At 37.8% G+C, this 16,624-nt stretch overlaps 2 protein-coding genes and 1 pseudogene across 2 annotated transcripts; 1 reads left to right on the top strand and 2 right to left on the bottom strand.

The window, feature by feature from the left end:
* Window positions 1–5,896: 5,896 nt before the first annotated feature.
* On the top strand, window positions 5,897–7,913 carry LOC113331456 (probable ribose-5-phosphate isomerase 3, chloroplastic). The gene is made up of 2 exons (XM_026578166.1): window positions 5,897–6,930; window positions 7,104–7,913. Exon 1 carries the CDS (start codon window positions 6,048–6,050, stop codon window positions 6,924–6,926), a length of 879 nt encoding a protein of 292 aa, XP_026433951.1. The 5' UTR covers window positions 5,897–6,047; the 3' UTR covers window positions 6,927–6,930; window positions 7,104–7,913.
* An 841-nt stretch (window positions 7,914–8,754) lies between these two features.
* On the bottom strand, window positions 8,755–14,265 carry LOC113331457 (glutathione S-transferase U17-like). The gene is made up of 3 exons (XM_026578167.1): window positions 14,019–14,265; window positions 9,242–9,333; window positions 8,755–9,143 (listed from the first exon to the last, which is right to left on the bottom strand). Exons 1-3 carry the CDS (start codon window positions 14,263–14,265, stop codon window positions 8,787–8,789), a joined length of 696 nt encoding a protein of 231 aa, XP_026433952.1. The 3' UTR covers window positions 8,755–8,786.
* Window positions 14,266–14,722: 457 nt separating this feature from the next.
* Window positions 14,723–16,123, bottom strand: LOC113331275 (annotated as a pseudogene).
* Window positions 16,124–16,624: the final 501 nt, after the last annotated feature.

Here is a 16,624-nt window from a genome sequence, read left to right as displayed (position 1 = left end):
TGGCGTCAATGAATGAAAATATTTAGATTTTAAAATAGAGATTTTCACTTCATATTAAGCGAAATTATTACAGTTCAAACTCTTTTTTATTTTATTTTTTTTGATACATTCCGCTGGGTTAAGGAGAACCAAACTAAAGAAACCAAAACAGAAAGAAAACGAACAAAAAACAAAGGAAGAAAGAAAGATTACAACTTTTCTTCTTCCTCCTCTTATAGACCTTCTTGGCCTTATCAGCAGCTAGAATCTCACGAAAATCAGGATCTAAAGCATCATGCCTTACCTCCACCCAAGCACTAGGAGGATGAATACCTGCAAGTAAATATGCAGCTCTATTTGTTTCTTTATAGCAATGACTTACTTTTCAAGAGACAAACTTCCTCCTTAGCACTGTAATTCTTCTCCAGATTTGAATAGCATTCCAAGGAGGTTTAGGGTTAGGATTAGTGAACAAAGTGTAAACAACCATGGAATCGATAGCAATATGTACTCTCAAAAAATTATTCCTTATAGCCAAATTAAGAATCATTTCAACCCCTTGAAGCTCATGAACAAGAATAGATATTGGATGAGAGCCTCCATAAGCTCATGAACAAGAATAGATATTACAATTTAAACTTGCAAATAACATCAAACTACATTTTAATAAACCCCAACAAAAACATCAAATCTAGCGACATTCTCTCTGTAGATTTCATAGCGCTCAAAATGCTTAAACTCTCTTCTGCTTTCTTCAGTAAACTTGGTCTGAGCGATGGTTTTATGTAAAACAGATGAACAACAAGTTCATATATTTATGATCGATGCATTTGAGTCCATGAGGAAAAAGGTAAGTTACTCACCAGTTCTTCGTTGGATAGTCCAGAATTGCTACGGTGAACCATCCACAAAATTTCCGTATAATGTTCGACTTCCTTAGTGATGAATGCAATTCTTAGTTCTAGGCTCTTACTGTTTCTTATGGTTTCATTCCGCGATGCTACAAAATGTCCCAATACTCTTTGCCAGAAATAGTCATTGTTCATTGGTCTTATCATACGATGTAACCAATATCGAACAAGAGTAACATCTTCTTCCATTGTAAAGACCTGGAGCGGCATTCGAGTGCAGTACAAATGTGCTTGAGATGGACCATATTTTAGAATTCTAAAACACGCTTCGTAACGAAAAGGTTGGCCGTGAGCTTCCTCCCAATTATCAAGAGCTGTTTGGATCACTTCATCTTCAGTTACACCGATGAACTTTTCTCGATCAATTTACATTATCAGAGCAAGAAATGGCTGGACTGCAATCCTAATAGATTGAAAACGAGCACGCAATCGACAAGCATCTCGTTTTCCTATGTTTCCCGTCAGTGAGACGAAAATTGAAATAACGTTCTCCCAAAATAAGCGTCTTGAAATCCCATACCAGTGATTACCCTATGAAAAAAATATGCTTTGCATATAGTTATATCCTCTTCTTTAGTAAACTTGGGACCACGATTTCTAACAGACATTTCTGGAGAGTGAAAGAGATCTAGAGTTTTAGAAAAAAAGAAAATAAGAAGAAGATGTGATTTTTGAGATGGGAAGAATGGGATTTATAGGTCGGGAAAGAAAATCGAGTCGTTGGAAATTTATCCATTGGCGTTTGTAGTATAACCGCGCGGCTTTCTTTTGAGCGCCCGTTTGAATTACCATAGGAGTTGGCGTTTGTAATAAAACCGCCCGATTTTATTAAAACTGCCCGTTTGAATCACCAACGCATATTTTTTTTGTTATAAATACAACACTAGGGATGGCCTATCAACCAAACCAACTGATTTTCTCAACATCCACCATGTTTTCTAAAGGAAAAGTGAAGCAAATATTATTTGTTGAAGCAAAATAGGTTTGTCAATTATGTTTCATGGATAACCACAGTCTTATGCAATTCCCTTGGACGTATTCAAAGTGTCCGCGGGAAGGTTGTTCACGCATCAGAATGGTGATTGAATCAAAACCAGAAAAGCTCAGGTATTTGCAATGTCAAGATCCCAACTGTCCAGAAGAACCACATATGCTAGATGATGCTATGAAGATTAAAAAAGAAGAAGAAGAAAAGATTGCAACACTCTGCAAAAACTTCAAACTTAAAGCCAAATTGAAGAAGGAGTTATTATACTGAAAGCATTGTGGATATGGAGATCAAGAATACAAACATTGTACACAGAGAATCAGTGGATGCTCAAAGCCCGATTGCAAGACTTTTATACATTATGGAAGGCATTTTTAAGAATGTCCTAAGTGTTTTTTGGTGGAGTGGGCTGATTGAAGTTGAAGGACAAATCGATTCACTATGGTATTATGTTATTTAGTTTGTTGTTTATTTTGTGTTTTACGATTATCTAAAACAATCAATATCATAAGTAATTTAAATTTTTCCTCGATTAAACATTCCACCATCAATCTCATAAATAAAAACATACTACATTGAACAACCACATCATACGTTATTAGAATAAAAGAAATACATTAGATTAAAAAAACTAATACATTGCGTCAATTCTCGGCGAGTGGTGGAATTCCTAGGAAGATGTAGGAATTGTATTTGTTGAGCACCCTAAGAATGTTGAAACAAGTATGGAAATCGAAAGGACGACCGTCGTGAGATGCTGGCCACATCGCTAAAGTTCTGGGCAGCACTTCATGTTCGGCTTCACCGGTGAGCTTATTTTTGTGATTTTCCATTAGTTGGGCGACGAACTCCAATACATTCATACTAATTAAACTAAAACGATGCGACAATCCATGAGAATCACGCCCATGGATGTTCCCCGCTTCACCGATGAACATTCTGTAAACTTTCTCCCAGAAAGTCAACGTCGAATCGGCTACATTACTCATGAAAGCATCTTCTGTGTGAAAAACAAAGGCTCTACAAATAGATAAATCCCCTTGTTTAGTGAATCTAACACCACGAACTCTGGGAGGCATTTTTGTAGATGATTTGAGAGTGAAGAATGTGTAGAATATGTGAATTTGGAGTTGAAATGAGGAGTATTTATAGAATTCAAAAATGATAGCCGTTAGATCACAAGAGTTTTCAGCCGTCCAGATTCAGTCGTTGGCGCTTATATGAAAAACGCGGCGCTTTCAGGAAAGACGCTGGCGCTTTAATCAAGAGCGCGCGCTGGAAAGACAAGCGCCGGCGTTTTTGGCTCAACCACCAGCGATGGAGCGAAGCTTTCCCGACGTTTCATCAAGCGTGCGCTACATGTTCCAACTCAATTAACAAACCAACAAATTTGTTGGTTTGAACATCCATTTTTTTATGTTTGTTGAGTCCATAGTGGGAGCAAAATGAACAAACTTTGAGTTTGTTCATTCCATATGAACTGCTCAAACGATGTTCTTTCACTTGCATAACAAAGCATCTAATCCTTCACTTCTGGCCTATCTCACAGCGACCAGTTTTGATGATAGGCTTAACTCAAACTTTAGATCGCTGAGCTGAGTTGAGCTGAGCCAAGCCAACAACGGGTTTAATAATAAAGGTTGACAAACACACACTTAGCTAACTTACTTTGTGCAATCATTAATTTTATAAATTTTTATCTCTCATTACCGATTCTTAACTACAGTAATTTATTGGCATTGTATAAATATCACAGACATGACCAATATGGACTCAACGATAAAGTCTTTATCGCTGGCGATATTCATAATATCGCTCGATGTTAACTCTAGCGCCAACGGCTAGTTTTTTATCGCTATAAATAGGTAATTTTCAAACTCAGAAGTTTACCCCAAAATTTTTTACACAAAATTTTTCTCTAATTCTCTTTTTCTTAATTTAAATTTCTCTATTTCTCTCTTTCTCATTCTAATTTATTTTATTTTGAAATTTCCCAAATGACACAATTTCAAACCCAACTTGATTCGACAACACAACTTGATTTTTCGGGAGTAGTGCTTGAAGGTGTCGTTAAGAAGATATGTGATAGTTATATAGAAATAAGTAAGAACCAAAGAAGTCTCCAAGTTTTGGATATCAACCAAGTCAAAAACGCAACTAAGAAAAGGTAAAGAAAAGTTCAAGGCAAGGAAAATCAAGACAAAACAAATTTGAAGTCAAAGAAGAAGATAAACAAAGGAGAATCCGTTCATGAGCGCATTGATTGGAAATTTGGTGAAATGAAGAAGATTAACAAGATGAAGAAGATAGTCCCAAATTTTAATTTTTAAAGTCTATATTTCAAATTATTATTGTCTAGTTTTATGTCTTGTAAAAAATGACTATTTAATGATTATATCGAAGTTTAATGGATTTGAAAATTTGACGAGTAATGTTGAAAATTAAGCTTGATTCTATTCTTAATCCAATCTTACATTTTAATTAGAGATACGTTTAAACAAATATTAAAACCTAATACTTAGACAATTATGAAATTAAAACATAAGATTTGAAACTAATACTTAGACAATTTAAATTCTTAACTGGACAATCGAGAAATTAAAACATAAATATTAGACAATATTTATATTTGGGAAAATATTTTAAAATCTCGAAACAATTTTCAAATTGGAAGTCTTTTTTGTAGATGCGACGATATTCCGCACGAAACCTACCTCGAAGTTCCATCATAGTTGCACCATCCGCACGACACCTTTGTTGAAATTCCATCATGGATTCACCATTCCTCAAATTTGGACCTTCTTGATGAAGTAAAGTAACAAACCTAGTAACTTCCTTATTGATTATACTGAAACGTTAAATCAACTCTGGAATATCACGATTTTTGAGATTCGTTGTTTGTTTTTGAAATTTTCCATAAATTATTTGCCATAATGTTTCGAGATGTAATGCATTTTCGGATACAGTATCCCCAATAGAAGAAATATAATTCTTGCAAATACATTCATCTTCCGCAACAATGAATTTTGGTTTTCGCCTAATCTGACTTCTCCTATTTAGACTTCTCCTATTTTGATTTCTCAATCTAATTTGACTTCTCCTAATTTCATTATCCACATTGGCACGATCAATAACTCTTCGATTTGCGTCATCACGTTGGTTTGCTACGAACTCGGCGAACTCAGCAATGTTCATATTATCAGCCATACTCTCTGAGGAATTGGAAGAGTGATGAAAAGAATTGGAGATTGAGAAATTCTGGAGAGGTTTAGAAATTCTGGTGTGTGTTGAAATGAGATTGAAATTAGATATTTATAAAGGAGAAAATAGTAGTCGTTGGATGAAGATCTGATAAGCGATGATCAGAGAGCCGAGCGGTAGCTTGACTAGCACTGGCGACTTAAAGACCGGTGAGCGCTGACTTGACCATCAAACGATGGACACTCTATTGCTCGCTGGAAACTCTGTCGTGTATGTTTATATGTTATTCCCGGCATATAGGCATATGAATTTGGCAGTTTGGCATACCCATAAGATACATATATGTCAAATATCAGTGTTTGGTACGTGCATAGGAATAGGCCTAACTCTTTGACATAAATTTTCTTTTCTATACCTTAGTAGTTGGTGTTAGCTACATCGTGGCCACTAATCCAAGAAAAAACGCACCCTGGTGATTGCTCTTGGCATACTCCAAGAGCCTGCTTGATATTGACCACCACCACCAACCCTTTTCTGAAAACAAAAAAAGAAGAAAAAACCTAACAAGCACAGGAGGAAGAAAAAAGAAACTTGAAATCATTGGTTTTGATCTCACCAAACCATATCTTCTCTTTTCTCCACCTAAAATCTCTCCCCAAATTCAAAAAATCAAAACGAAGAAGAAGAAGAAGAAGAAGAAGAAGAAGAAGAAGAAGAAGAAGAAGAAGAAGAAGAAGAAGAAGAAGAAGAAGAAGAAGAAGAAGAAGAAGAAGAAGAAGAAGAAGAAGAAGAAGAAGAAGAAGAAGAAGAAGAAGAAGAAGAAGAAGAAGAAGAAGAAGAAGAAGAAGAAGAAGAAGAAGAAGAAGAAGAAGAAGAAGAAGAAGAAGAAGAAGAAGAAGAAGAAGAAGAAGAAGAAGAAGAAGAAGAAGAAGAAGAAGAATACCTAAATTCTCCATTTCCACTCAACCATGGCTACCTTATCTCTCCTATCCCACACATCCTCACTGAAATCCTCCTCTAATTCCATCTACAACAATGGAATCAGTAGACTTATCCTACACACTCCATCAACCCTTAAACTACACCAATCTCATTTATCAATGTCAATCAAAGCTTTTTCATCACCATCTCCAACTCCAATCCTCACTCAAGATGACTTAAAAAAACTAGCAGCTGACAAAGCTGTTGAATATGTTAGTAGTGGTATGGTTTTAGGTCTTGGTACTGGATCTACAGCTGCTTTTGTTGTAGCCAAGATTGGTGAATTACTGAAATCCGGTGAGCTTAAAGACATAGTTGGTATTCCCACATCAACAAGAACCTATGAACAGGAGAAATCTCTAGGTATTCCATTATCAGTTCTTGATGATCATCCAGTTCTTGATTTGTCAATTGATGGTGCTGATGAAGTTGATCCAGATTTGAATCTAGTTAAAGGGCGAGGCGGGGCTTTATTGAGAGAGAAAATGGTTGAAGCAGCTTCAAAGAAATTTGTTGTTGTGGTTGATGATACTAAATTAGTTGATGGTCTTGGTGGCAGTGGATTAGCAATGCCTGTTGAAGTTGTGCAATTTTGTTGGAAATATAATTTGATTAAGTTACAGGAATTGTTCAAAGAAGAAGGTTGTGAAGCAAAATTGAGAATTGATGCTGATGGGAAACCTTATGTTACTGACAATTCTAATTATATTGTTGATTTGTATTTTAAGACACCAATTAGAGATGGATTGGCTGCTGGTAAAGAGATTTCTTCGTTCCAAGGTGTCGTTGAACATGGATTGTTTCTTGATATGGCCACTGCTGTTATTATTGCTGGTAAAGAAGGTGTTAGTGTTAAAAGCAAGTGAGAATGTGAGTGCATTTCTTCTGTCTTTGTACATAACTTCTTATGATTTTTCTTGTTTGTTCAAGTTTTTGGTTTTTTCAGTTTGACAAACTTGGAAAAGAGAATCTGAAAAATAATTGTTGTACTTGTATTCGGTTTTGGTTTATGGGAAATGTGTAACATTGAAGATTCTGTTCAGTGTAATTGAGAGAATAATGGAAAAGGGGGATTTGGGAGATATTCATTTGAAATGGAGTTCTGTTAATTTGGAGTGGTGTTCTTAGTAGAATTTTATGGACTCAATAACAGGAAGCAATTGAAAGGTATGTAAATTTCCCCTTTCTCAGAGTTTTCTTCCCTTAGGTAGGTTCGTAATTAGCCAGTAGAGTGTGCTTTCTGTCAGACCTGAATATGTAACCTTTCCTGCCATGATCACTGATGGTATCCTCTCTTGAATACCCATTACTAGAAGAAATTTATAGGTTAGGGACAGCAACAGTAGAACTGCTCAAAGACCAATCCTTGACGTGTCGTTGGGCCTCATTTCTCTCCATGTCTTTAACCCCTTCACAATACCACATAATATCCTGATTAAGAAGTCTATGCAGCTGATACATATGCTGCAACATGGAGTTCTACTCCTTAACATTACACATATAGATAGTTACAACATTAAACTTTAAAGAACTTCGATGTAAGAGCGCCTAATGCTCGAGTTAATGATACTTGGGAGCTCTAATTAGTCCGGAGAAGCCTCTTCACTCCCCTGTTGGTGCCAGTTGACTGTGACTATCCTGCATTTCAATTCCACTATCCAGTTCATCACAACCTTTGTAGCAGCAACCTTGTCACCACCAACTTCTCTTCCCCTGGCCGTTTTTCGACAACCTGCTCCCCAGAAATTACTTGAAATTTCATTAGATCTAAAGATATTGTTAGTTGAAGTACATATTGATTTGTTGATGTGCATACAATATTTTGAATTGCTTCATTTTGTTTTATGTAATCTGAAGAAATTGTTGCTTCTCTTCTTAATTTTTTGGGATAGTTTTAAGAGGTTTATTAATTCGTTTCAGGCATCTTAAGTTAGTTTCTATGTCATATGTGATGCCTTATGAAGCAGCTTAATTGGTCAGATTTTCTTATGTTTCTGTTCTTGCAACTCAACGACTTGTAAGAACACGGGACAAACCAGTATCTTTCATGTGCTGACATTAACATATGGTTGAATCCGATGACTGAATAGCAAAACTCTGCATCTCTCAGTCTGAAGCTCGGTTATTATCATACTGCAAAACCAGTTCATATCACCTTCCATAAACAGTTTAGTTGTCAGGGCTTAGGAGTTTCAGCCATGCTGGCAAATATGTTATAAGCATACTCCAAGAGCTTATCAATGTCTGATCTTGACTTCTCTGCATTATCAGCACAAAAACTATCAACCCATTTTACAAATATGTAAAATCTTAAATTTTGTTTGAGATTCTCTCCATACTGTATTTCTTAAGCGCTTCTTCCAGAGTTCCAGTAAGCCTTACCATGCTATTACTTGTTTCCTTGGTGCCCTTTTATCTTCTTCTTTCTGATTATGTTATGCTCATAAGTCATACTAGACTTTACAGCATTTAAACTGCGGCAATATCAGGACTGACATGTACAATTGCCAATTCAGATTAGTAGAACGGAACAGCCTTAATAGGATTAACCGAAATAGTCTGCGATTTTACTCAGTTAAACAATACATACTGCTGCAATTTTATTATTGAAAAACATGACCATTATTACAATCACTGTATACTACAAACAATACTGAAAGAAAAATATATTTCATTGTTTACAACTTTCTTAGTTTGATGGGGGAGGTTTAGATCCAAAAGTCTTCTTAGCAAACTCCATGAGAGCTTCGGTTTCCGGCAGTAAACCTTCGGGTAATGAAGTCAACAGGTTTAACTCTGTCATCAGCACAAAACTTGTCAGCCCATTTTGTAAGCCCTGGAGCTTTTGTTTCATGATGTAGTTTGATTCCATTCATCTTCTCTGTAACTTTAATCGAACCAATATAACACCCAAACGCAATATCAATATACCCAATTTTTTCTCCACCAAAAAAGTCTTTTCCTTTACTAATTTCCTGATAAGCTTGTTCAAGTAGGCCAAACGCTGCAATCATTTGTTCAATGACTGCTGTATATTCTTCTCCATCCTTACACTTCGTAATTCCAGACATAGACGGAAAGAACTTCAACAAAAACAAAAACCAACAAACACCCAGTTTAGCAACACATTAGAATTGTCTGAAATCAAAGTAAAGTTGAGAGTTCTGGAAATGATTATTACCTTGTCATCAATGTAAGTTGCCCAGAAACGAGCAATGGAAGCGTCATAAGGATCAGAAGGCATAATAGAATGTCCAGAATTAGACCAAACATTGTAAGAACACAGTATTTGGTGAATTCTCAATCGATGAGATTCACATTGAAGTGTTTGTTTGTATTTATATATCACAGAGGTGTTTACAAATGGAAACAAAGATATCTTGCAGATATTGTACAGCAAGAGTGTGATGACATATTACGACAGAGTATATATGCAGATATTCACCAACTAGGAAAGTTGTAGCTGACATGAGTTTGGTACTGCGCCAATACTCCCCCTCGATCGAAGCGGGTGGTCAATGACAGTGAGCTTTGATCGTAGAGAACAGAAATGATCCTTAGGCGTCGACTTGGTAAAGATATCAGCAATCTGATCTTTGGAAGAAACAAATCGAACAACAAGCTTACCTGACTGAACTTTCTCACGCACAAAGTGATAGTCAATTTCAATGTGTTTTGTGCGACCGTGAAAAATAGGGTTCATTGTAAGATAAGTAGCTCCTAGATTATCGCACCACAGGGTAGGTGGAAACTGAACAGGAGCTTGAAGTTCTCGAAGTAGAGACTCTACCCATACTAATTCAGATGATGCAATTGCCAGACCACGATATTCCGCCTCTGTACTCGACTTGGAGACAGTCTTCTGCTTCCGGGAACTCCAAGAGATGATGTTGGGACCAAGGAAGACGCAATATCCACTTGTAGAGCGTCTATCAAGGGGATCACCAGCCCAATCAGCGTCTGTATATGCAGTAAAGTTAATGCGCAAGGAAGAGGCAGGCTGGAGAAGTATCCCATATGTAGATGTGTTGTGAAGATAACGAAGGATACGTTTGACAAGAATTAAGTGAGCTTCAGTCGGTCGATGCATAAACTGACAGACCTTGTTAACTGCAAAGGCAATATCAGGACGTGTCATGGATAAGTACTGGAGACCACCAACAAGGCTACGGTACATGGTAATATCTGACAATGCTGGACTGCCAACAGGATGTATATTAGTAGATGTGCTAAAAGGAGTGGTAACTGGCTTAGCACCTTGCATCTTTGCACGCACAAGGAGATCTTCAATATACCGTCGTTGAGAAAGAAATAAGCCATTAGAAACTTGCGTCACTTCAATGCCAAGGAAGAAGGATAGAGAGCCTAGATCTTTAAGGGCAAACTCACGGTGAAGAATAGCAAGCAGAGATTGTATGCAGTGTGGAGAAGAGCCTGTTAAAATAATATCATCCACGTACACAAGAAGAAAAACTACACCTTCAGTAGAACGCTGTATAAATAGTGAAGAATCACACTTTGAGATGACAAAGCCAAGCTTCTGTAAAAAGACACTCAGTCGATTATACCAGACTCGTGGCGCCTGTTTGAGACCGTAGATGGAACGATGTAACCTGCATACATGGTCTGGAAATGCAGGGTTGACGTAGCCAGGGGGCTGCTTCATGTAGACTTCCTCCGTCAATATCCCATTAAGAAATGCATTCTGAATATCCAGTTGTCGAATTGACCAACAATGTGTTAAAGCAAGAGTTAAGATAATTCTAATGGTACAAGGTTTGATTACCGGGCTGAATGTCTCATTGTAATCAATACCCTCTTGTTGGTTGAATCCTTTTGCGACAAGTCGAGCTTTATAGCGTTCGATACTACCATCAGGATGACGCTTGATGCGGAAGACCCATTTACAACCGACGATATTCTGACCGGGAACAGCTGGAACATAAGACCATGTACCATTCTTAATGTGAGCATTGTACTCATCATCTGAAGCACGACACCAATTAGGGTCCTTTTTAGCCTGCGAAATACAAGTGGGCTCAAACAAGTCATCAGTAACTTTAGCATGTTTAGAAGCCAGCAGGACCTTTTTCTGAAAAATACCATCCTTCCCTCTAGTAGTCATCTCATGCTCGTTAACAACAGGTGGTGCGGGAAAAGGAACTGATAGAGGATTTGGATTTGGAGCCGTAGGCAGAGAGGAACGTTTTCTTGTAGGTATAGCTGGTGGTAATATATCATTTCTGGAAGACTGATGTGGTGAGTTTGGAGTGGATAGGTGAATAGTCTCCAATTGATTCTGAGAAGTGTCAGAGATAGTGTTATGATGACTGTCATATGATTCTAAAGAGGGAGACAAAGGTTCTGCAGGCTGTAAGGAGGTGGAGGGTTGAGAATTAAGGTGGGATAGTATAGTGAGGAAAATAGAGGATGAGGAGGGGGGAGAAAATACTTGTGAGGACCTCGTGGAGTCTGGTAGTACGGGGCAGGAAGCTGCAAACGGGAATTTTTGTTCAACAAAAACAACATCGCGTGACCAATATATACGGCCAGTGGGCAAATGAAGGCATTTGTATCCTTTGTGATGAGCACTGTAACCTAAGAAAACACATGGAGATGATCTTGGCTCTAATTTTGTATTTCTATAAGGCCGTAAATGTGGATAACATAAGCATCCAAAGGTGCGCAAGGATAAATAATCAGGCACTCGATTGAATAGAAGCTCATAAGGAGATTTTGAGCCAGTGGGAGTTGAAGGTACTCTATTCATGAGAAAGGTGGCGGTAAAGAAAGCATCATACCAATAGGATGTTGGGACAGAAGCCATGGACATAAGTGTTAGTCCAGTTTCAACAATATGACGATGACGCCGCTCAACTAGACCATTTTGAGCTGACGTATGAGGACAAGAAAAACGATGATGTGTGCCTTTGGTCACGAGAATTTTGGTAAATTTTCGGTATTCCCCTCCATTGTCAGATTGAAAAATCTTAATTTTCGTGTCGAAAATGTTTTCAACATGCTTAGAAAAGTTGAGAAATATAGGAAGAGCATCAGATTTGGCATGCATAGGGTAAATCCAAGTGAAGCGGCTAAATGCATCAACAAAGATAATATAATAGCGATAGCCTTCATTAGATAAGATGGGAGAAGTACCCCAAACATCTGACACAACTAAATCTAGAGGTTTCTCATAGACCATAGTACTATTCAAAAATGGTAGTTTGTGACTTTTATTTTCTAAGCAAGAGGAACAAAAAGAGAACTTGGAATCTGAAATAGGTAGTTTGTGATGATTGACTACAGCTTTCACGGTACGAAGCATAGGGTGTCCTAACCGAGAATGCCAGTTTTGAAGAGAAGTGCGTTCACCAACAAAAGCAGCAGGAGAGGGCACTGACTGGAGAGTATATAGACCATTTCTAAGTTGTCCCCGAAGTACTTCCATCCCCGTTGTTCGCTCCTTTACAAGACAAGAGTTTTCAGAGAAGATAAAGATCACATCATTATCTTGGCAGAATTGAGAAATAGATAAAAGATTGTGAGATAGGTGCGGAACATGAAGGACATTAGACATAGTGAACTTACGGGTTGGAGTTTGTAAAATAGCATTACCAGTATTTGAGATGGAGAGGTTAGCACCACCTGCAGTGCGAACTTGATCTGGACCACTGTACTCATAGTGAGTTTGAAGATTGTTCAAGTTGTTGGTCATATGATTCGTAGCGCCAGAATCTGGGAGCCAGTCATATGTATAGACTTGGTTCTGGACAGCATGTGGAGAAGCAGTATAGGCAGCAGGAGCTGGAGGGAAGGTTCTTGCGTTCTTTTTGGGGAGATTTCTCGCTGGTGGACGACGAGGCGGGAAAAATTCCTTGTCAAAGCGCTTCCAGCAGTCACGAGCACCATGATAAGGCTTCTCACAGATTTGGCAAATAGTGACTGGGTTCCCATTAGCAGTTGTAACAGTGATAGGAAGTTCACGTGTACGATTGTTCCTGGCAATGTTGGCTTGAGGTAGAGAGAAAAGTAGCTTGTTTTGTGCTTCGAGACGAAGATCATAAGATAGTAAAATAGATTCAAACTGGTCAGTATTAATCATACTCATAGTGGTAATCAGTGAGCTAACTATCGACTCATAAGTCGAGTCAAGACCCTTAAGAACATAGTGACGAAACTCTGTGTCAGAGATCTCATGACCGCTGGCAGCAAGAGAGTCCACAGTGTTACGAATTGATTGAATATAATCAGACATGGGTAAACTTCCCTTGGTGGCAGTTTGTAGAGAAGACTTGAGATGAATAAGAGTTGCATCCGTCTTTGATGCAAAGCATTCTTCAAGCTTCTTCCAGATATCCCTAGAGGTGGCACAAGTCTTTACCTTTGTCAGAATCGATGATGAGAGAGATGACATAATCCATCCCAGCAATAGTTTGTCCGTGCGACGCCAAGATAGAAAAAACGGATTAACAGATCCGTCTGTATTAGTAGATGATGGACATTTGTTAGAGCCATCAACAAAACCTTCAAGATCATAACCCTGTAAATATGGGAGAAATTGAGCTTTCCAAAGAAGATAATTGTGTCCAGTGAGCTTCTCAGTTATAGCACCATGGAGCCTAGCAAAAGGAGCCTCTGTCCAAACTGGAGAGAGATCTGTTGACATTGAAAGATTGGGAAAAAAAAAATAATTGAGAGATAAGATTAGGTCCTAAGATCGACTAGGGTGATACCATGTAAGAACACAGTATTTGGTGAATTCTCAATCGATGAGATTCACATTGAAGTGTTTGTTTGTATTTATATATCACAGAGGTGTTTACAAATGGAAACAAAGATATCTTGCAGATATTGTACAGCAAGAGTGTGATGACATATTACGACAGAGTATATATGCAGATATTCACCAACTAGGAAAGTTGTAGCTGACATGAGTTTGGTACTGCGCCAATAAACATCATCAATGTATTGAACAATGTTCATTGATTCGCAGATGGGTTTATCACCATGAATCATAACAGGAACTTTCTTGTAAATCGGATTTGATTTTAAAAGAAGTTCACTTTTAGTACCATATGGTTGTTCAAGAAATTCATATTTGACTGATTTTATGTTGAGTGCAACTCTAGCCCTCATCACAAATGGACTTGGCCATGCTGGCCATCCACCTAAAATCTTTACCTCTTCACTCTCTGATCCTGCCATGACTGTGTCTGTGTTTTTTTTTCTTTCTAATGAACAAGAAAATTTTAATCTAGTTTTCATTTTTATATTTTTTGAATGATTCTTGATATTTATGGGCTGAGTTGATATTTAGGCAATAGTCAACATACGCGCCAGGAAAAGTTGATCATGTCAGTTTCCAGGATACTGTGTAACATGCCGTGGACTTCAATCAATCAAGGACCTTCTAGAGGCAAACCTTAGTAATTTCATATGGAATTTGGTAATCATGTAGTCTCTGGTCAGAGAGCTCTCAGGTCGGTGCCCCTTAAAAGTGATTAATTCTCTTAAATAACAGTGTGACATTTTAAACAGTGCATACTTGCTACTACAATTTTATTATGAAAAACAAAATTAGACCATCACTAGTTCTTAAGCACTAATACAAACAACACTGAAGCGAAAGAAAACACAATCTTAAAGATCGTTTACAGCTTTTTTAGTCTGAAGGAGGTTTAGATCCAAAGATCTTCTTAGCAAACTCTATGAGAGCATCAGCTTCAGGCATAACAGATTTAACTGACTCATCAGCACAAAACTTGTCAGCCCATTTTGTAAGCCCCGGAGCTTTTGTTTCATCAAATAGTTTGATTCCATTCATTTTCTCTGAAGCTTTAATCCAACCAACATAAGACTCAAATGAAATATCAATATACCCAATTTTCTCTCCACCAAAAAAGTCTTTTCCTTTACTAGTTTTCTGATAAGCTTCTTCCAGTATACCAAAAGCTGCAATCACTTGTTCAATGGCTGCTGCAATCACTTGTTCAATGGCTGCTTTTCTTTCTTCTTCATCCTTACTTTTGGCAATCGCAAATAAAGATGGAAAGAACTTGAACAAAAACAAAAACCAACAAACCCCAGTTTAGCAACACTTCAGAATAGTTTGAAATCAAAATAAAGTTATAGTTCTGGGAATGATTATTACCTTGTCATCAATGTAGGTTGCCCAGAAACGAGCAATGGAAGCATCATAAGGATCAGAAGGGATGATAGAATGACCAGCAGAAGCCCAGACATCGTCAATGTACTGAACAATGATCATTGATTCACAAATGGGGTTTATCACCGTGAATCATGACAGGCATCTTCTTGTAAATAGGATTTGATTTCAGAAGAAGTTCACTTTTGCTACCAAATGTCTCTTCGAGAAAATCATATTCGACTGATTTAATGTTGAGTGCGATTCTAGGGCTCATCACAAATGGACTTGGCCATCCACCTAAAATCTGTTGGATATTTTCAAGGTTTGCCGCTACGCACAGTTATACGGTGATCGATCTGGCCATCCACCTAGCAGAGTCCGAGACAGCGTCTCGTGGAATTTTTTTTCTGGTTTTACTTTGTAAAACCTAGAAGTTTCCATTCAAAATTGAACAGACGCGTCTCTTCCCATAAGCCACCATTAATGGCTTTTGGAAGCGTCTGTTGGTGATGAAACGACACTACCAACAGGCATGAATATCACTATAAGTAGCGAAGATGTTCTCCCATTCCAACGCATCAAAAACAATCTGTTTTCTGCTTCTCTAAAAAGCATCATCAGAACCTTATACAGTGTGTTTCTTGGTCGGGTCAAGGAAGTACAATCCTTGAATTCGATTACGGTGTTAGGGCTTCATTGAATCCTGAAGGCATAATTCGAGAGACCGTTTGTACTCGCCAAATTTATTGGGAAAGGTCGAATTATTGTCTAAAAGAATCGAAAGAGCCTTGAAGTAAGGGGTACACCATTTTCTGTTTCTGTTTTCATCCTCTTGTTTAACCCAAAATTTTCAACAAAATCTTCACCTCTTCACTTCCTGATCCTGCCATGACTCTTCTTAGTGTTTATTTTTCTTCTGATGCAACAAGAAAATTTATGATCTAGTTATAATCCCATCCAAGGGAAATGAGAGAAAGAGGAAATGAACAAAATAATCATGGAGAAATATGTGAGAAAGAGGAAACGGGACCAAGCCAAGTTAAGGAATGCACGTTTCCATTAGAGCAAGTACCGTGGGATAGACCTTTCAAAATGGAAGAGAGTCTAGGTGAAGGAGAGAAAAACCCACCGTGGGATAGAGGAGGAGTAGTCTATACGGCAAATAGTTAGCCGGTTGGGAAAAAATCACAAATGGAAGTTAAAGAGTGATCTTGCACCACTTGCTCCCCTTCGCTCCCACGAGGACCAGACTTCTTTCAGCAAAACCCAACTTTCATTAAATAGCAAAATAAATGTCTCAGATTAAAACCATCAAACACTTTCCCTGCACATTTGTATTCATTTCCTAGCTTAACCAAATCAGTACGGGAAAGCAAAATCCGTTAGAAAACAAAAAGCACTTCAGACAGCAAACCG

Source organism: Papaver somniferum, unplaced genomic scaffold (assembly GCF_003573695.1).
Source record: "Papaver somniferum cultivar HN1 unplaced genomic scaffold, ASM357369v1 unplaced-scaffold_125, whole genome shotgun sequence".
Classification (NCBI taxonomy): Eukaryota; Viridiplantae; Streptophyta; class Magnoliopsida; order Ranunculales; family Papaveraceae; genus Papaver; species Papaver somniferum.
Note: the sequence above shows the minus strand (reverse complement) of the source record. Positions and strands in the feature narration are given on the sequence as shown.